Source organism: Thalia democratica, chromosome 5 (genome assembly GCF_965202585.1).
Source record: "Thalia democratica chromosome 5, ktThaDemo2.hap1.1, whole genome shotgun sequence".
NCBI classification, from domain to species: domain Eukaryota; kingdom Metazoa; phylum Chordata; class Thaliacea; order Salpida; family Salpidae; genus Thalia; species Thalia democratica.
In genome coordinates, this window is record NC_139169.1 from 9,856,997 (window position 1) to 9,878,656 (window position 21,660).

Sequence of the window (21,660 nt, forward strand, 5' to 3'; positions counted from 1 at the left end):
AAAATTTTGAAAGTCTTTTGAAGTTTATTTGATCAAGTTTGAATAAAAAAATGCTCTTGGAAATAAACAGTCTTGTTTTTAAACTTTTTGAAAGAAGCAAAGAAATTGTTATCAATAGCTGTACTTTGTTTTATAAAAAAAAATTGTTGCTAAAAAAATTGGTGCTTTTAACTTAATTTTTTCTTTTAAATGATAATTTATAAGTAGTTTTACATGTAAATATAGAAGAAGTATAAGAAATAAAATTTTCAAAAATTAATAATTTGGTACTATTTTAACAATTTAAATGTTAAATAGTAGATTGAAATTTTAAAGTAACATAAAAGGAATATTTTTTTGTTTATCAAAGATTTAAAAAATATAATAAAGTGTAATTAAAGTTTTTTATTGCTTTTACAACCAATTTAATTGCTTGGAAACTGCCATATTAACTACAAAAGTATATATAAGAACTTTTAGTTTAAAAATATTGTTCATTTTCTTATATGCGTTTTACAGTAATTTACTTAGTATTAAAATTTTACGACTTTAACGAGCTAATTATTTAAACAGCTTACAGATCTTTTAAACATTCTCAATAGTAGATTAACATTAACATACAGACTTTTTAGTCCATTTAGTTTTAAATCTTTATTGCCATTAAATTAATTCTACCTTTATGTAAAAGCTTTTGATAAGTCATTTAATTTATTTAGCTTAGATAAGGAGAAATTCAAAGCTCATTTGTGTTATAAAAGCAATAAAGTAGTTTTTAGTATTTTTTTTAGTTTAGGTATTTTTTAAGTAGGTTAATATACATATTTTGTTTAAAGTTAAGTTAGTTGTAGAAATATTTCAAAACTATTTAGCTTTTTTTAGATAAAAGTCTTTTTAAACAGTTTTAATATTCAAAATTAATCTTTATACAAGTTCAAACAGTTTTTAATGTAAAAATAATAAATTAATTTAATATTTTAATTAGTCTATCAAACTAGTTTTTTACCAATGAATGTTTTAGCTTAACTAGAAACTACTTTTAAGTTCAAACTAGTTAAATTAAAGTTTTACTGTTAAGTTTGTTATTATGTTATTACATCTGTGTAATACGCTAAAATAATATATGTGCGTTATTAAAATAATGCTTTTATACATTATAAAATATAACAACAACTTTATACAGGTTGTTTGAAGCATTTGTGATAAACTTTTGTGTTCACACTTATAGTATGTTTATTACACATTAAAAAAGTATACGTTCTCAGAATTTTTTATATTTTGTAATTATAACTAATTAAATTTGTTGGTAGTACAAAAACGTTTTAAGGCCTAAGTACATAAATTAGCTTAATAAAATTTAAGAGGCAAAAGTAATTGAAAATAATTTTGTCATAAATCTAATTTTTTAAAAAGAAACAGTTTCATCTAATTAATAAGCCTATACAAATTATCAAACCAACAAAGTTTATAGTTTTTAAGGTAAATATTTTAGTTATGCTTAAGTTATTAGATGACTAATTTGTTACAAAGTTTGTTATGTTTTTCATTACCTTTACAAAACTTTAATGAATTAGAAAAAGAACAATAAGTTTTGTTTTATTGCAGTATACCAAAAAAAATTTATTTATTAAATTATACAAAAGCTTTTATTTTCAATAGTCATTTTTCCAATAAACTTCAAAGCTTACTTTAAAAAATTTTTTGTGCAAGGTTTATAAGATTTTTACAGAAACTGTTACGCTAAACAGATTAACTATTTTATAAGTATATTTTTTCAAACTAGTTTTGTTTAATCAAAAACTAAAACTGTTAAACTTTTGTTTTATACAATTTAAACCGATGACTTTAGAAACTTTTTATACTTCGTTACTTAGAAAAACGTTCTTTTCACAAACGATTTAAAGTATAGATCAATTTTAACAGAATATTTTAGAGATTTTTAATTTTTCTTAGTTATAAACTGTAGTTATTTTGAAACTATATCAACCAAAAATAACTATACTTTGTCGAAAATTTTTACACTGATCAGTAAAATTTAATAAGTATATTATCTTATAAAAATATTAGGTATACTATTGAGTAAATGTGCTCAATTTGTAATATTATGACTCGGATGTCACTTAAGTCTTATCTACTTTGCTTGTACAAAGTTTTATTAAATATTTTAAACATTATAATACTAAATGAAAAATAGTACAATTTTGTAGATTCTTTAAACATATCTCGTATGAAAGATCAGCTTAAAAAAATACTAAATTTGATCAAATTAAAAAAAATCAGTTCTATGAAAAATAAAAAGGTTGGAATCAACATACAAAGTATCACTGACTCAGAAGATAAAATAAATTTGCCAGTTAGATACAAAATTTCTCCTGTTCAATGTAAAATTCCCATGACCTCAGGGTTAGCTGAGCTTTTGAAAAAATCCCCTAAATCAGAAAACAACTCGCCGAAAACTGAAAATAGTTCAACTCGCTTGGATGGAACAAGTTTGAATGTGGGGCCAGAGCTGAAGAAAACATTGAATATCAAGCCAGAGCCGACCGGAATTAGTAGAAGACTTTCTCAAACCAGAAAAACGAAAAAACTTAATTGGATTTACGAACCATGACGTATGTGAGAATTTGATTTTGTCAAAACAAAAATATTAAAATTTTTGAATGTTAAGTGCATACTTTTATGAGATTTGACGTTTTTGAAATAAGAAGAATTTACTAATAAAAATATTTTGATCGAAGCTTATAAGTTTTATTTTTTATTCTTCAAACATAAACAACATTCTCCTTTAATTTTAAGCTGTTTTTTATAATTAGTTTTTTTCCGTTTTGTTATAAAGTACGTTTTACTATAAAAACCGTACTTTTAGCTTATTTTATCTTTTTGTAACTACAATAATGTTTAGGAAATTATTTTTGCATGCAATATTTGTTTTAATCATTTTTCATGTGTTGTTTATAAAAACAGTTTTACGCTTTATTCTATAAACACACAAGTTAATCAAAAATTTCAAATAAGAAAATTGTTGTAGTTTTAGTTGTATGTATTTTGAGTTTAAAATTACTGCATATTTGTAAACTACTGAAAAGTTTGTAAATTTTATTTTCAGCGTGACTAAATTAAAAAAGTTTTACTTTTTTAAAACATTACTCTTGAAGGATAGTTTATTTATCATATTCAGTTTGTAATTAGAAATTATAATTGAACAAAAAATAATAAACAAAATTGTTTAGCAATAAACAAAAAAATTGTTAGAATTGTAACTTTATCTTAAATGCTAAATACTTGAAAGTATTTTACTGTTATATAAAAAGATGTTGTCTATTTGATTTTAAATGGAAGTACGTATCATCTAATTTTAAAATTTTATGTACAACAACAATAAAAATAACACTTAAGAATATAAAGTAAAAGTAATAAAAAATCAAAAGGACTACTTTTAATAAAATTTTAATTTAATACCTTAATAAACTTTTAATAGTTGCAAATCACTTAAAGAAGAAAAAATTTTTTTTAAAAAGCAATATTTTGCATAAATTAGTTTTACTGAGTTTTCATACTCACTGAAATTTTTCAAAAAAAGAAAGATAGAAACCACTTAAATAAGCTAGTATACCATTGAAATAAAAAAGTATATAAGCTATACTTTGTACGTTCAGCCTAATCATTAAAACCATAAAAAAGTATTATAAGACTATTCCTTGATACATGTTAGTTGATAGCAATAAATAAGACAAATTGTAACCATGATTATTAGGTTGAAATAGTAATAAAGTATACTAGCTTTTATTTATAAAAATTAGTTTTTAAAACATATTAAAAGCTGCCATTTTAGGTTGTAAACAGTTTTTACATACACGTAGCAAAAACTTTTGACGAAAAGTTCTTAATTTTTTTGAATTAAACTTTTACTATTGTAAATGATTTCAATTAGTCAAATTGAATACATATTAACATAACTTAAATAAAATCTTATTTTGTTAAAAATAATTAAGTTATAGAAATTACTTCCGTAATCAAAAGCTTACGCTAAAATTAACACTTAGTTGTGACAGATAATTTTGTTACAAAATTATAAAATGAAAGTTTTAATTTAACACCTAATAGTTGTATTTTGTAAATATTGCTTACTATGTTGCATATAAAGCATTTCATTTCCTAGTTGAGCTTTAGTACTTAAAAAGAGCAATTAAAACACAAAGTAAATTTAACATAGATTGGTTTTAAAAATATAGAAACTTATTTTATTTCAAAGTTTGTATTAGTTTTAATTTATAAAAGGTATACAGCTTAGAATACTTTAGTTTTTTATTTATTTTAGTTTTAGAAATGATGAAAACTTTGCTTGTTGTTTCAATTTTTTTTTTGCATTTTATTCATATAACTAGCAAAGGCTTATACAAGTTTATAAAAGTATTCTTTCCACCAGATAAATATTAGTATCTAGGAAATCAAATATAGTATGATATAAACTTTAAAAAAATATGTTTTTTAAAGATTCTAAACTGTTAAACGAATTTAAAACTATTTTTTAAGTAGTTTAAAATACGTAATCTGCAATAAAAAAAACAAAATATAAGTAAATTAACTTAAAAATAATAAAATTTAACCCTATTTAGAAAATTTAAAACCAAGCTACAGTTCAAATATTTTTTAGACATTAAACTGATGTGAAAATTTAACATTATCAAATATATTATATATAAAACAGCTTGTAACAACCTAGGTTTTAATTAAACAACTACCAAATGAAAGAACAGCTTAACAAGTTGCTTAGTTTTTTGAAAATTAAAAGAAGCAGTGTTAAAAAGAGAAAAAGTTTCAGTATAACCATTAAAAACGTCGTCAACAAGAAATGCAAAATACCCATGACAATTAAACTGGCTGGCCTTATGAAAAGTTCCTCTGAAAAAACAAGTACTTTAAGGAGTTTGAAAAGCATCTTCGCAATTAAAAGTGGTGAAAACGCCATTGAAGAAGTCAAATCAAGTTCGAATATCGAGCCGAAGCGGTGTAAAAGTTTCAATATCGAGCCGGAACCTACCGGAATAAGCAATAAGCTTCACTGTCTGAGAAAAACGCAAAACAAAAACTGGATTTATGAGCCATAACAGGTTGAACTGAAAAAATTAATAACAGGAAATAAACTTTTAAACAAAATGATACTAAAGCAAGATTATCTCTATTTCTTCAAAATATTTTATAAAATTTATTAATTTTTTTTAATACTTGGTAATTTTTAAAAATTAAAACTTTGTTATATTTTTTTTGCAAAACTTAACACTCTTGTCTTCTAAATTCTATTATGTTTTCCTAATTTATATGTTCTAAACTTATTTAGCAAAGTGATTATGATAGTGTCGTATATCTATTCTTAAGCTTTTTAACTAGTTATGCTACTTAATTAGTTAGTTTTAATGTAATTTTTTTTAAATTACTATAAGCTGTAAAACAACTTTCTCTTATGATAAGTTGTAGGAATATAAAAAGTAAAACTTAAGTTTAATAATTTCCGGTGATATAACAAAAATATTAACATATACAGCTAAATCTATTGTTTAATTTATGAATAAGTTGTAATAAACTAAGCATTGATTTTGTTATAGCTTTAAACTTTGTGAAACTTTGTAGTCCATTTCTACTTTTGTATTAATAAATATTACAGCTGTAATAAAATTTATCAGTAATATAGTATTTTTAGTAGTCAGTTAAACACAACTAAACTTAACTCACAATTAGTTTGATTAACTAACATTATTAAACAAATAAAAAAACTAAATACTTAACCATGTGGCTTGTTTATTTAATCAAATATACGTTTTTTTTTCAGTTTTAATGATTAAAAACTTTGAGCACAAAAAAAATTGCAGTTCCTATAAAGCTAAATATACCTGCGTATTGTAAAGTACTTTATATAAAAGTAATAAAAATAAACTTAAAAAATTACAAAAAAAACAATTGAATAATTATAAATAGTAAATGCTTTATATCAAGCAATCATTTACATATTTATCATTTTAAATTTCTGAACCAAAGTTTTTTTATCGAATAAACCAAAAAACAGTATATCATTAATTGGTTATCTAATTAAAGTAAATATATATAACTTGGTTATATCTTTTAGTTAGACAAAAACGAAATTACGTTTAAAAATATCAGCATTGTTTATTTAAAAAAGTTTTCAGTTCTAAAATAGTGGAAAGCATTTTTCGATGCCTACTTCAATAATTACCAAAACGACTTTTTGTACAGTATACTATTTTAAGTTTAAGTTTTAATGTTGATAAGTTAGCCAATTTGTTTTTAAAATGAACTAAAAATTATATAACTTAATACAAAAAAAACATTCTATATATTCAACTTAAATCAGACTTTAAAATCTGTTATATAAGTTTTTACATTGTATGTATTAACTAAATAAAATGTTATTTATATTTAAATTATATACAAAATAGTATTCAAACAAAAGCTATTTTACACAAAAATCCTTTTAAATACGGTTGAAAAAAAAAAATATTACTGTAAAAAAAAGTTGATAGCTAGTTAGGATTTATTGCGGACTGAAAAATAAAACAATTACATAGTTTAAAAATTACATAGGTTACATTTTTGTCAACGTTTTGATTAACTAAAGCTTTTTAAATCCATAAAAAAACCTACTGTTATAAAACTTTTTTTTTAAAAAGGAATTTAAAAAGCAATATTGTAAAATAAGACTGACAAGATTAAAAAAAATATTCGAAAAAAGTGGCATATTGGTTATTTTTAGTCAAAATAACTCGTATAAACACTTTATAAATTTATAAAATTTGTAGCTCGAAAGTTTTTAAAGCTATAATTTTTTACAAGCTACATTTGTAGCATAAACAATTTTTTTTAAATAAAGTCTTTGATAAAAAACAGTACTGGATAATTCAAGTTTTACCGGAAGCTTTAAAGTATTTTAAAACTATGAAAGAACTTCAACTTATATTGATTTTATTTCTTAGCTTTTTTACAAGTATAAAGTTGTTTTGATTAAGTCAAAAAAAAAAGCTTTTGTAATAAAATCAAGTCAGATAAGCTACAAAATAAATTATTTTTTTAAAAACTGTACAAAAATATATAATTTACAACATAAGCTTGTACTCTGTGTATTTTAGCTAACTTTATTTTGCTTAGGTATAAACGTAATACTAAATTTTACTTTCGATGTTCAATAACAAAAAGTTTTGTTATAGACTTTTAATTTCGTATAAAACTTATGTTTTTAAAACTAATTAGCTTAAGTTTGTCTTTGAAAAGACCTTAAAATGTATCCGTAGTGTGCGATTCGATAACTGAAAGGTTCTTCAACCAAATGTTTTGAGCATATTTATTTTGTCGTTCAATTAACTGTATATAAAATAAAACTAGATTAAATTTTATAAAAAAATTCCGTTTAGGTATAAACTTTATCAGTATGAGTCAATTAGACAACTTAAAAGCAAACTTATGAAAAATTGGATATTTAACTTAAAAATAATCTGAAAAGCGAAAATTGAAAAGCTTAAAAATTTTAGATGGTGATTGTAATTGCTAAATTCTACCTTCATAACAAGTGCAAAACTGTAAAAGTGAAAAAAGTCTTCTTTTAAGTTTTCCCTTTTAAGAAGGTGAAATGCTTTGCTCTGTCACAATATCAGCAATGAATTAATATATATCTGATAAAATAAAATAATAACAATTTATACACTTATTGAAAAATGTCCATATTTAAAATATAGTTTTAGAGTTTGAATATTTGTTCAAATTAAATTTTAAGTAGCATAGGTGTAGCTTGATGACATAAATATATATTTACACACTGATCCATTGGCTATAGTTGTGAGCATTCATTTTTTTTAAGTGAAAAGATGACTTGAAATAAGTAATTAATTTAAGTGGTCAATAATAAATTTTGTGGTACTTATTTAACTATAAAAAATACAATTTTATAATAATAATAGCTTAAAATACATTAAGTCACTGTAAAAAATTTTAATGTTTTAAAAAAATCTTTTTTATCTGCTCAAAGGTTTTCCAGATTACCAAAGAAATTGATACTTACTTGATTACTTGTTCTTATTTAGTAAGGCTGTTTTGAAGAAACAATAATAAATTTGTTGTTGTAGATGGAAGAGTAAGTCTGATGTTTTTCTTAAAAAAAAATAAACAAAAATGGGTGTCAGGTCATATTCAACCCACAAAATTGAAAATTAAAGATAAAGCTTATTTTAAAAGAAAGCTAAGTACTGTTCTTTTTTATTAGATAGCAAAACACAATCAAAATAACAATCTAACAAGCAAGTGTTCACCTATTTTACGACTGAAAATATTTGCTAATATACTTTTCCAATTGTATGATCAATTACCCACAATCAGTTGCTGTGAATTTTAAATTAACAACTTTTTTACCTGGCAAGTCAGATTTAACAGAAAAAAAATCCTTTTCAGGCTCTGTAATTTAAAATGTTGTATAAGTTTTAATAAAATCTAATTAAAAGCAAAATTTTAGTTTATTGTAGTATCTTTTTCAAATAAAAGTAACTATCTATCACCATAGTGTTATAATTGTATTAAAAATATGTATTTACCTCAGGCTAAAGTTCATGGTTTCCCAAACTTTTTTTCAAATGGCCCCCTTTAAAGAAATTACACAAGCTATGGCCCCATTGTGCTAAGACTACACAAAAACTACCATAATAACCACCCTAAGACCCTTTTTTTGCTCTTCATCAGCAACTCCAAAATATAAAGTGTAATATTCAAATTATGACCAACTTTTGACCCCTGCGTATCTGGCCTCCGAAGGTGCCACTTAGCCCACTTTAGGAAACCCTGCTCTAGTTTATGCTTAGTTTACTCAAAGGATTTCAACTACACTCAGGGTGGCCACAAAACATTAAATGCTAGAAAAACATGGAAGTTTGTCAATTTAGACTAAAAAAACCTGTTATATGTTAAGTAGTAATAATAATTACAAAAAGACAACAACGTTTTACCCAAAATTGTAATCTTCACCTGAAAAGTAAAAATACTTGATGACAAATGATGTCAAGACCTTTTGTGTTAAATGATGTCAAGACCTCTTCACACATACATATGTTAAGTAGGTAAATTTTGTAGGACACAAAATATCTGTGATATAGATTAAAAAAATAAGGTCTTCTATTAAACACAAATATATTTTGTGTACTTTTTACTTTATACATGACCAAATATTTTTCAACTTAATGATAAGGAGAATGATCATTTCAAAATTTTCAGTTTTATTAACAATACAATGTTTCACTTGCTTTAACTAAATCAAATGAGATTACCTACAGATATATTTCAACAAATTTTCATCACTGTGATACAATTGTAACAAAGTAAAGAAAATTACAAACTTATCTAGCCTTATAATTGCATCAGAAGTTAGTTAATTAAGCAAAACACAAAACTAAAAAGTAATTGAAGTTCTAAATAAAAATAATTTCATACTACATGAGAGCGTCAAATAACTGAAAAGGATAATGAATGATCAAATTTTTTCTGCTTAACTTTGGTTTATTTAAATGAATGTGTATGGCTTTAATTTTGACCAGTTCAAAAATATTGTTACAACGTCTTAATATATTTTAATTTTGTTTTATTGTAATTTTTTCCACAAATTTGATTTTTAACTGAATGTTCTGATATTGAAGACCAATTCTTTGCATTTGAAGTTGCTATAATAAATGTCTTTGGCTGGTTTATGTTCTGTTACACTCATTGTAATGTGCCCTTAGTTCTGGTTTTGAGGTGCCTAGAGGTTTGACCAATATAACTGTTTGATAAACAGCATTCAAAAGTTTACTTTGTTATCAAAATTTTTTTTGTCATCATCAAAGTTTTTTATTAAAAAACAGATTTAGAGTAGCTTTACAGTATTTTTTAATATTTTTATACTACTTAACACAAATTTTTTTTAAAGTTAATTTTAAACAAAAAATAGACCCAAAAACAAGTACTTTAAAAAACTTGAAAGAAATTCAGAAAACCTGAAAGAAATTTCTCAAAAATATTTAGCCACCCTGATAATACTTATAATGCATAGTTTGAGTAGTTTAAATCTATCAAAAAACACATTTTTAAACTTGAGATTAATTTACTACTAAAAATGGTCAAAAAAGATGTATTTTTTAAAACCTGGAAGAAATTTTTAAAACCAGTAGCCACCCTGTACACTGGAAACTTTAAATAAACTTAATTTAAAAAAAGCACATTTTTTTGTGTTTACCAGATTATTTTTTATTTTTTTTTAAATCATTATTATAAAAAAATTTTTACACATACAGATTTATTTTTTAATTTAAAAAATCCTTTCTACAGAAATTTCATGTTACAAGGGACATTTCCCAAAAGTTTGTGGTGGTTATCTTAAAAAATCTAAGAGGAGATATATTTTTAGTGATAATGTCTTTTGTTTGATTTTTAAATTCAGGCCTCTCATAAGGAACCTATTTGATCGGCTATATCTAAAAAAATGTTTTGAATATAAAAAATATGTACAAAGCAACTAGCTTAATTAAAACTACAAAATAAGATCAAGTTGTGAAAAAGTGATTTACCCACCCTTAAAGCCTCAGGGGGCCAAATCACAAATAAATGTAGACTAATTTTGTATTTAATCAGTGGTTTCTCAATGTAGATGGTATAGACCACTTAGTTTAAGAACATTTGATTTAGTCTAATTATAAAAAAGTACCTCTTCAAGATAAAATATTAAAGATTAAACAGAAATATTTCTTGGCTTAAAACTTTAGGTGTTAAACAACCAATCAAGTCAAAGAAAAAAACTTTTAAATTTTAAATAGTTGAACTTTAATTTTGGTTAACATGTATACTAGCAGGTTCTTTCACTAACAAAAAGATAATTAAAAAAAAAATTATTATTGTAAATCTAAAATTGAAAAAAAATAATTCTTGTAAAAGTTTACTTTTTTTCCCAAAAAGCTTACATAAAGTACAAAATTTTAATGTTCGAAAATATTATACATTGTTCTAAAAGCTACACATATGTTTTAAATTTTATTTGAATTTATTATTTCTTTAACCTATACAGATAATAGAATAAAATGGATCTCATTAACCCTAATAGAGACAATGTTTACTCAAAACTAAACTCAGATTTTGAAAATTCACCTGAAGTTAATGAGAAAATATCACCAGAGCTTCAAGATGTTTTTGAAAAAATCAACAGGGGAGATGTAAGTTTTTTTCAATGTAAGATAAATACATAAAACATTAAGAATATTTGCTGGTAGTTTAAAGAAAGTCGTATATATTATCATTTATAGAAACAACAACATGTTAAATGTTTTAGTTAATATTAAAACACCATTTACAATATAAAGTCTATGGAAGTGGTCCAACATTATTTATTACAAAAATTAACATTCGCATTCAATGAATGCATGAATTTTTAATTTTTAAGTCATTATTATAAAGAAAAAAATATTTCAATAAAGTTTTGACTTTTAGTTATTTTTGTAGAAAATTTACAATACAAATCACAATTTTTTGTTGTCAATTTTCTTAAAACCTTAAAGTTTACTACAAACATACCTTAAAATTTTTTTTAGCTAAATACCTCAAGTTTTTAGAATTTTTTTAAAAGAATTTGAAAATTTATTTTAACTGTTTTTAGATCAAACATATAACAACAGCCAGTTCTATCTATTTATATCTGAAAAAATAGAAATAAGCTTTAAAATTTGTGCTGACAGATTTAAGTTTTTTATAAATTTTAGACTAATAATGTTGAAAACAATGCTCAAACATTGTAGAAGATATATTTTAGAAAAATAGTGATTTTTGTCTGTTTGTAGTTGTTTGTAATTTTTGGTTGCTGTTCCTTCAAAGTTTATTTTGATTTAAAAGATCAATGAAAAGGTAGCCTAACCATTAAAGTAAAAATTAAACATTTTTCTTCTTGGGAGTAATAGTTGTAATTTGGTTTAAGACATTTTCAATACATTTAGAATTTGAAATAGAATATGATTTATGCTTTAACATTTAATAAAAACCTATGATGTAATATTTTTTTACACAATTTTAGTTATACATTGGTTTCTTTTTTCTGATAAATTGAGTATTGTTTAAAGTAAAGTTTTTATACAAAGTGTAAAGTACTTTGAGGAATTAAACTAAAGTATAATTAATGCTTCAATGTTGAATTAAAGCCTGTGATATCATAATTTTTTTTATACAATTTTAATTACACTTTAGTTTCACTTTTCTAATAAATTAAGTAATTAAAGTAAAGTTTTTGTACGTTATGTAAAGTACGGCTGCTTCAAGGCATATGTACTTTTGCCCACTTAATTAAACCACAACAGCAGTTTCTCTCAGCTATGCTTGGCTAATAAGTCCTAATATGGACAAAACTGGTCGTAGGTTGTATCAGATGTTGTTGTTGGTCGTGGAGTGAAGTTCATTATTTGTTGTATTTATTCATAATGTGAAGTAGTACGAATTTTTATGAATTATACAACCCTTGAATTTTATATTTTTAGCATGTTCTGTTTTAGAGTATTTAAATTGTTTTTACTTAAAGTAGTAAAAATCTTTATGAAGTATACTACTCTTGTATTTTGTACTTTTAGAGTAGTCAGTTTTAGAGAACATATATGAATAATTTTTACTTTTAAAGTATTGGTAAAGTTTTAAAACCTATGAGTAAGCTGTGATGTTTTGATTTAACTGTGCAAATAAAGACTTGAAGTTAAACTTGTTTAATAACAATTTCTGATTTAACTTCAAAATAAGGTTATTTTAATAAAGTTAATATATATATGTATATATTCTGCTGTGACTTGGATCCATTTTATTCTAAAAATTAGTTAGTTTCAAAAAACATGTCTTGCTTTATTATTTAAATGGTGTTTATGTTTGCTATGTATAATTTCTTTGTTAAAGTTACAGTTCTTCAATGAAGTTAGTACATATAAATTTAACAATAAATTTAGTTATCACAATTAATAAAAACTAATTGTACAGTAATCTTCCTTTATTGTACCAACATATGTTTTGTATTCATTTTATATTTATAGCCTACATTTTTTGAGCAAATGTTTCTCAATCTAATTGTTGATTAACCATAAAAATCTTATAAGAAACAAGTTAAAATTTTTTAATAACAATATTTCTAAAAACAAACAAAGACAATCAATTTTAATCAAGTCTTTATTTTTTATCCCAATTCAGAATCAGATAAAATTTTGAAAAGAATATTTCCTGATAATCTAAAATAAATGAAAGTTTAGGATATATCTGTATATTTGTATAGTAGAATTTCAAAAGTTCTGAGTTAATATAACAGGAAAAAATTATTTTTAATCCTTTTCTTTTGAAAACTTCCTACATAACTGGTTATATATCAAAAAATTAAAATCAGGTTAATAATAAGTTGTTAAAGCACTATTATTTTTTCTTTTTTAGACCTGCTAACTTTAAAAATATATTTAAAGCTTCCAAATGTGGGTCAATGTTATTTCTTTTTATTTGAAAAAAATAAGTAAAACAGTGCATCTGTTTGCAGAAGGCTTCAAAATTCACAAAAGTGTTATAAAGTTTATCAAAACAGCTCATCAATTTGACTGAAGGCCTTATATTAAGCAGCTTGTTATGGGCGAGAAAATAATTAAGGGGAAATGTTTTGTAAACAAAACTAGTTTTAAAAAATATGTAAATATGGATGCCTTTTTTTTAGATTGTGAGAATCTAGAAAAATAAGTTCATCTATTGGCGGAAAACTGTAAGACCCACAAAGTTTAAGAAATATGATTAAAAAAACCAATAATTGATTTTCTTCTTAACACCTTGGCATACCATCACAAAAATAGGTTCTAAACTCACCAAATTTAAAATATTATTTTCATATACAGCTTGGCATACCATCCCACGCACTGAAAGCAGGAGCTTTCCAATACGAAGCTAGATGTGGACTGGCAAACAAGAACTACATGCTGTGTAAGAAGGAAAATGGAGGAGATCCTAGGAAGTGTTTGAAGGAGAACAACCAAGTTGCCGACTGCGCTTCTAATTTCTACAAGTTTGTTAAATATTTATTTATATTATTGTTTTAAAACATTTAAGTTGCTTTTTCTCCTTGATATTTTTATAAGTTTGTTTAACATTTTATATTTTATTAGATTAAATGTTTGAAAGAAAACAATCAAGTAGCTAACTATGCCTTTAGTTTTTATAAGGTTGTTGATAAATTTTACATCAGTTTAAAAAAAGTTATTTTAGTTGAAATTTATTTAAAGCAATTTATATGAGTGGGAATTAATATAGTGTTACATGTTTTTGAGTTTTATTTAAGTTTTATTATCTACTTAAATATTCAATTAACGAGTTTATCAAAAATTTTTTGTTCCAAAAGTAGGATTTTATTACTTATTGCTGCATAATTCAGGGTTGCGAAACTTTCAGGCTACTCAGGCTTGATAATGTTTTTCACAAAACTCCGGATAGTTTTCTTAATTTTCTTTAATCTCAAGCTAGTTTTTTTAAATCTTTTTTTCTTAAAGACTGTGTTTTTTTAAATCCTTTTGTTATTATTTTGGTGTTTTTTGATAAACAAGCTTTATTCATAATTTTCTTTCATTATTTTTAATTATTTTAATAATTTTTGATTTAGTTCGTTTTTAATTTTTTATAAACTCAGGCTAGATTGATGTAATTCCTGCATCAAAAAAGGTAAACCTTGTATTTTTTTTGTAAAGTTGCTAGGTATGTTAGCAATTTGTACAAATTGTTATAATTTATTTTGTTTTACGAGTTATGGTATGACTTTTACTGTATTATTGACTTCTAATTGCAAATTCTAGAAATCTGTTGTACAACATAGTTGTGTTAATTAGGTGCTTTGTTAAATGTATAAATGTGAAAAAATACAATCAACTGTTTGCAATTGATTTTAAAGTTTTATTTCTTTACACCTAGCTTGTCTTTTTTTAAGGTAAAAAATTTTCTTAAATTGAAAAATAGTAAGTTTGTAATTATATTATTTACATTTAAATTCTTCTGTTTAAGTTTGTGGAAGACTACTAAGTCCAAAAGTTTAATAAAATAATAAAATTGTATTTTAAATAGTAAGTATTAAAGTTTTGAAAAGTTATGTCCGTTTAAATACCTGACAAAAGTTTTTGTTTTGTTTTTAAGTTCCTTTACTTTTATGCCTTGTAGTTTTTACGTATTTACATTGATTTTTGAGTTTAGTTTTAATTTTCATTAAATATCTTTCTGTGCTTTTTTTTACAAATCTCTAAGAATTTATAATCTTATTTAAAAAGTCTAAATTGTTACAAGTTTTTGAAAAGTCATGAATTAATAGGTATTTAAGTTGATGATTTATATGTTTTATACAGCAGTGAGAACAAGTACTTAATTAAAAAAGAATTGTATTTTTTGCTGAATTAAAGTATTTTTCAACCCCCTTAGTTTAACTTGTTATAATGTTTTAAAGTTTTTAACATGTATTTTACTTTAAACTAATAAGCAAATCTTAATGGTCTAGCTTACTTATTGAATTTATTTTATTTTGTTATTTTATTCAAAAGTCGTTATACTTACAAAAATTTAACCCTTATGTTTTGTTTACTTTTCATTTTTTATTTATACTTGGCTTGCTGATAAAATTTAGAAAAAAAAGATAACTCTAGTAAGTGTGTAAAAGGTATGGAAATCTGTTTGACTTTTTTAGCTGTATTTTTAACTTTGCTGAGTTTTTAGTTGGCGTATTATTATTTACTGAAAAATAAAGTTTAAATTAAAATATAGTTATAGTTTTGGTGATTATTCATTTTATATTACTTAAAAATACATAATAATTTTTTTTTGATTTTTAACAGGGCTGTCACAGAAGCTTGCACTGAAGTTTTTGTCAATTTTGCTCAATGTCTTGAACTTAACCCAGAAAGATCTTATAAATTGTTAGTTTTATTGAAATTTAATAGAATTATTATTCTTATTTTATTTTGCTCAATGTCTCCAACTTAACCCAGATAGATCTTACAAGTTATTAGTTTTAGTTATTTTTTTGTTTTGAAATTATTTTATTTTGCCAAATTCCTCGACCACAATAATTTAAATTATCAAAAGTTTAGGGAATTAATTAAAAACATATAATATCGTTATTTATATATATTTTACTACAGTGATATTAACAGCGTTGCCAAAAGACTGGAATCCTAGAAAAACCTGGAATTTGACAATTTAGGCTAAAAAACTTACATAATTTTTATCTCTAATTAGCTATTGTTTTACCCAGTATTTATAATTATTTATTACTAACTTCTACTTTAAAAACTTACTTTGTCCTCTAAATTAAAGATCTACCGGAGTCGGATCTATTTTTTAAATTAGAATCTATTTTAAAATCAAGATCTGGCATGATCTGGATCCAGTTAGTTTAATTTTTCAAAACGTTCATTGTATTATACCGTTGATCTTTACATTAAATGACGTATGTCTACACTAATTAGTTAAATAAAAAATTTGTGCACACAAAGCTCAAAACTATCCACAAATATGCCTAAGAACTTTTTATTTTTCCCAACACCATAAACTTCAAATGTCTAATGTAAATTTTAAAACGAGTTTCGTGCACACTAGTGTGCATTGGTGCTTTTTTGTTGATCTGAATACGAAATATGTATAACACTTAACTTAGTGATCTACCAGACCCAAAAAGTTGGTGTCCGGTCAAATATAATTAAAAAAATGAGACCTGGCTATATCTGGATCTAAGTAAAATAAAGCTGGATCTGACTGGATCTGTTATATCATTACATACTCTAATTCAGGGTTTCCAATTTTTTTTTAAAAGGCGTTCTTTAGAGAAATTCCAAAAAATGAAATTCAAAAAGCTATGGCCCCTCCAACAAGACTTCTCAAAAAACTACCATTATAACTGCCTAAGACCTTTTTTGATTTTCTTCATCTTCAACTCCAGAATATATAGTGTAAGTTTCAAATTATGGTCTTGTGACTCCCCCTTTTACGGTTTGTGACCCCCTAAATTTTTTCATATTAAAGGGTTGTCAAAAAACATTGAAACCTGGAAAAACCTAAAAAATACTAAAATTTGACAGTTTAGATTAAAAAACCTGGAAAAACCTGGAATTTTTAAGCATTTTAACATGTTAAGTAGTAAAGTTTTGATTGGACACAAAAAATATATCGTATAAATAAAAAAATTTTGTCATCATATAATTTTTATTTATTAAAAATAACATTTAAAGTAGCTTTACGGTATCTTTTCAATGCTTGTATACTATTTAACCAGTTTCTTACCTTAAACTTAATTTAAAACTAAAAATAGACCCAAAGAGGTGTACTTTTAAAGGCCTGGAAGAAATTTTGAAAACCTGGAGAAAATTTGCCAAAAACAATTGGCAACCCTAATAATATCTAGTATAATTTTCAAAACTACCATTAAAAACGCCTATGTCATTTTTTTTCTCTTCATCATCAACTTCAGAATAGTGTAAGTTTTAATTTATGACTTCACTATCAATTTTGTATTGTCAAATATATTTAATCAAGTATTTAAACAAACAAATAGTTAAATATTATTAATACAGTTGCAGACCAGAACAACAGTTGTTCGATCACTGCGTTTTCAGTAAACTTGGAATGGATAAGGCTTCTGCTAGAACCAGCCAAGAACAACAATTTGCTGTTAGTTTTGTTTGTTTATATCAAAATATTTAATAGATTTTGGCCCAAATTTTAGTTTATAGCATGGTTTCTCAACTTTGGGAACTACTGGTCTAAATTAATTTTGTAAATAATCTGGAAGTTGAAAAATTAATAATAGCAGAATAAAATTATATGTGTTTTTGAAAATGTTTCTAAAGACTCAAACAAAGCATGGTAAAAAGTGTGGTAGGACTAAAACTTATATAGTTCAAGAATAATAGTCACAAAATATTTTTTTTTTAAAGACTATGATTACTGTAAGCTTCTTTTATATAATCATTACAATTTTTACATTGTTATCATTTGTGTAAGTTCTTATAGTAATATTACTCTGAATTGAAGTTAAAGTTACTGCTTAATGTGTTTTTATATTTATTATAATGCTGCTACAAGTTTGATCCACACGACTGAATAATAAAATTTGTTTTCTTTTCATTATATGAAAGAGTTTCTTGAACAACCATGAATTAGCTAACTAAATTAATAATTTTCTTTATATTTTCAAATACATTTTTAACATTTGTAGCTTCATGTATCTTTCTATCAACATCCGGCAATAAATTATGAAGCAGTATATATATTTAATAAACGAAGTAAATATGAATTTTTTTACATAGCTCACCTACTTAATAAAAAACAGACAATAAAGTAATAGTAGTATTCAAAAGTGATAAAGTAAAATATTTATGAAACTAACTAAAATTTTTCTTTACAGCTCACCACATCACGTGACAAGCCAGTTAACCCATTGGGATTGGACAAAACCAGTGAACCGGAAATTATGTACCCTGATTGGAACAGACCCCTCAACTTACCAAAAATTACCCAAGAGGGTGACGATGAATAAAATTAGTATTTATTATTTTAATTTTTTGTTCAAAAATTTGCTAGTAAAAATATTAAATTTTAAATAATCACCTCTCGAGTAGTAATTTCTGTTATATAGAGATAAATTGAAATTTAAAAAATTGTTTTAACAAGAAAAAATTGAACACTATTGATATTTTGATGTGTCAAAATGTTTTTAGTGTGATTGTTAAAAAAGTTGGTATAAAAATTTATATATTTATTTGGTTTATTTTATCGTGCTATGTACTAAATACATTATGTATGTCTTCTAAACAAGCATGTTTATTTAAAGTTTTTATGTTTTTGTCTTCAAATTTATTTAATTATCTGTATCTAATAAGACTTTTTATTAAGTTCAAAATTAAGTTTATTTTTATTTGTATTTATTATTTTGCTTTTATATTTTTAGTAAGTAGGTTGTCAGATTTGCACATGTATGAATGAATCTCAAAAACAATTCTTAATGCTTCGAACCTAAATGCTTATAAGTTCAATTATTACAAGTGTCCAACAAAAAGTGTGGTATAAATTTACAGAGTATATGTACACACTTCGCTTTTAAGTAGGTTTTATTAAATGTTTTGACAAAAAATTTCAGTTGGGTCAAGCAGAAATATCATGGTTGTACTTGTTAAGTTTAAAACGACTTCAACAAATTAAATAATGTTGAGCTTCATTATAACAGCAGTTTTGTCCTGTTTACTTGACTTTAAGTAACCCTTTTTGCTTGCTAAATGATTATATCATTACCATTCATAAAAATTATCTTTAGTACGGTTTTTCAAAATTTTCCAGCTTGCAAAAGAATTTTCTGGTAAGTATGGCCCGTTGACTAAAAAAGTTGCAATTAAAAAATAGTCAGTCTATACTATTTAGTGACGTAGTATTATTTTTAAGTTGAAAAATTGTTGGATTTTAATACAAAACATTTATCAAATCGATATAAACATTTCAGTACACTTTTTAAAGATTTAATTTGAAACCGTCTTAAAGATATCTTATGAAGAAATAGAAAATTAATACTTAGTTTATGGGAGAAATTATTAGCTTTGTATAATATTAAGTGTAAAGCATTAATTGTGTTATTCTTTGAACTTATTTTGACTCTGAACAGCTTAATTTTAGCTTCATAAAGCATATTCACTTTAATATGTATACATACTAATAAACTAAAAACAATCAATTGAAGGCTAATTCAACTTTTGTACTATATTTAGTACTAGTAATAACATTTGTTCATAAATCTGTGAATACAATTAATCCCACTAACTTTGGTTTACTGTGAAAAAGGCTGAAATTATTAAAAACAAATATAAGATGAGTTTACAATAATATCTGTATTTCACTTAATACTATTTTCATTACCAGATCACTTAGGTGTAGCATTGTACATAAGTAGAGTAATCTATTAGAAATATCTAGAGTAGTTATTTATAACTGTTAAAACTCTAACCTTTTAAAGTTTTTAATTCGTTATGTTCGTACAAAACTTCAATTTTTCTAACAATTTATAAACAGTCAACTTGTAATGTTTAGTGACGTAGTACAGTTAATTAAACGAAAAGTTGTTAAATTTTACAAATAATAATGTCATCAAACTATCACAGGCATAGAAGTTCTTCATGAGTTTTAATTTGAAACCATCTGGAAAGATGGTGAACAATTTTTAGTCCAGTATTTTAGTTGATTGAAGTACAGAAAGACGCTCACAACATCTGTTCCTAGGACCTGGTGCAAAAAACTTTTCAGTTATCGATCAATAATTTTATGCAGTGCATCATAAAATTAAATTTATCACTATCTCTTGAAAAAAAGATGATTTCGTTCGATCAATTTTGTAAAAAATGTTTTGTTCCCCTCAGCAAGAGTTTGAATTAACAAAAAAAATCAGTTTTACAAAGAAATTTTCGACTTTATAGAAAGTAATAGTTTATATACCTTTGGGCAAAAAAACTATTGAATCAACAGGTTAAAAATTACTAACGGTGACGCATATATTGGGGACTGCTTATTTCCAACCTTCGATCAAATCCGAGAACCGCTTACCGACCAAGGGTTAGGGGTAACAGTGATAGTATAATATAAGTGAACAATTGATAAAAATAAAAGAAAAATAAAAAAAGTAAATGAATAAACAAAAAGTTGAGTGGCGATTGTGCGGAATTTTCAGTATACCCATATATCGAACAAAAATAAGTTTATTCATCATATTAATGAACTTCGCATATATGTAAGTTCATCATCTATAATTTCGTTTGTTGATAAATTATTGTTTATATACAATTTAAAACAGTTCTAAAAAAATATATAGTGTTTACGAAATTGTATACAACAATATTTATGAGGAATGTCGAAGACAATTCAGCTAATAAAAATTGATATTGTTTCTAAGCTAATGTAATAGAGACCATAACACTTTTAAAAGTAGACTAATGAGTAATACTTAGAAAAAGGACAAACTAACTTTATCTAAAATCGTAGTTTTATTATGACAGTTATGAAACTAAAATTAAATGTTGTAAAGAAATTAATGTTTTTATTAAGTTTGGGTACGTAAATATATTGTAGGTAATAAAATAAACATGTTACTTAGTTTGCATTCAGTTTTATTACTAAATCATTTAGGCTTACTCTGTTTACTTACACAATTTATCCATAAAAGTTATCTATATATTGATTTATTTGCAGCTGTTTTATATTTTATCTAAATGAATTATATTTATTCTAAACCTTCTATATTTTTTGGGAATTTCTACCTAGCAATTTTTTCAACTACTTATAAAATTGCACATCTGATATTTTAATTATAAAACGTTATTTTTAACATAAAACTACTTGAATTTTGGATCTAGTTTAATAATCGATTCTTAACACGTAACTGTTTTAAACAACTGATTTGTATAGTATTATTTTGAAACCATTTGTAAAGATTGTAAACTAAAAAAAACTGGTAAATTATGTGTTATACATGGTTCAAACTGATAGTTGTATTGGCTATTATCTTATATTGACTAATTACTAAACGAGCATTGTAATTCTTTTGAACTTTGGAAATAGGACAGATTTTTAAAGATTTTAGCATTATTACTTATTTATACTATTCAG

At 24.1% G+C, this 21,660-nt stretch overlaps 1 protein-coding gene across 1 annotated transcript; it reads left to right on the top strand.

Annotated features, from left to right (window-relative positions):
- Positions 1-11,063: 11,063 nt before the first annotated feature.
- Positions 11,064-18,805, top strand: LOC145836206 (NADH dehydrogenase [ubiquinone] 1 alpha subcomplex subunit 8-like). Its single transcript, XM_082944024.1, has 5 exons — positions 11,064-11,204; positions 13,884-14,050; positions 15,855-15,935; positions 17,589-17,685; positions 18,422-18,805. The coding sequence occupies exons 1-5, from the start codon at positions 11,073-11,075 to the stop codon at positions 18,551-18,553; spliced, it is 609 nt and encodes a 202-aa protein (XP_082800150.1). The 5' UTR covers positions 11,064-11,072; the 3' UTR covers positions 18,554-18,805.
- Positions 18,806-21,660: the final 2,855 nt, after the last annotated feature.

What these genes read in the sequence shown, in the direction of transcription:
- LOC145836206 (XM_082944024.1), top strand. Translation starts at nt 11,073, where the DNA reads ATGGATCTCATTAACCCTAATAGAGACAATGTTTACTCAAAACTAAAC. An exon ending in AAAAAATCAACAGGGGAGAT is followed by an intron (nt 11,205 to 13,883) that starts GTAAGTTTTTTT and finishes TTTCATATACAG; the next exon opens with CTTGGCATACCATCCCACGC. An exon ending in TGCGCTTCTAATTTCTACAA is followed by an intron (nt 14,051 to 15,854) that starts GTTTGTTAAATA and finishes GATTTTTAACAG; the next exon opens with GGCTGTCACAGAAGCTTGCA.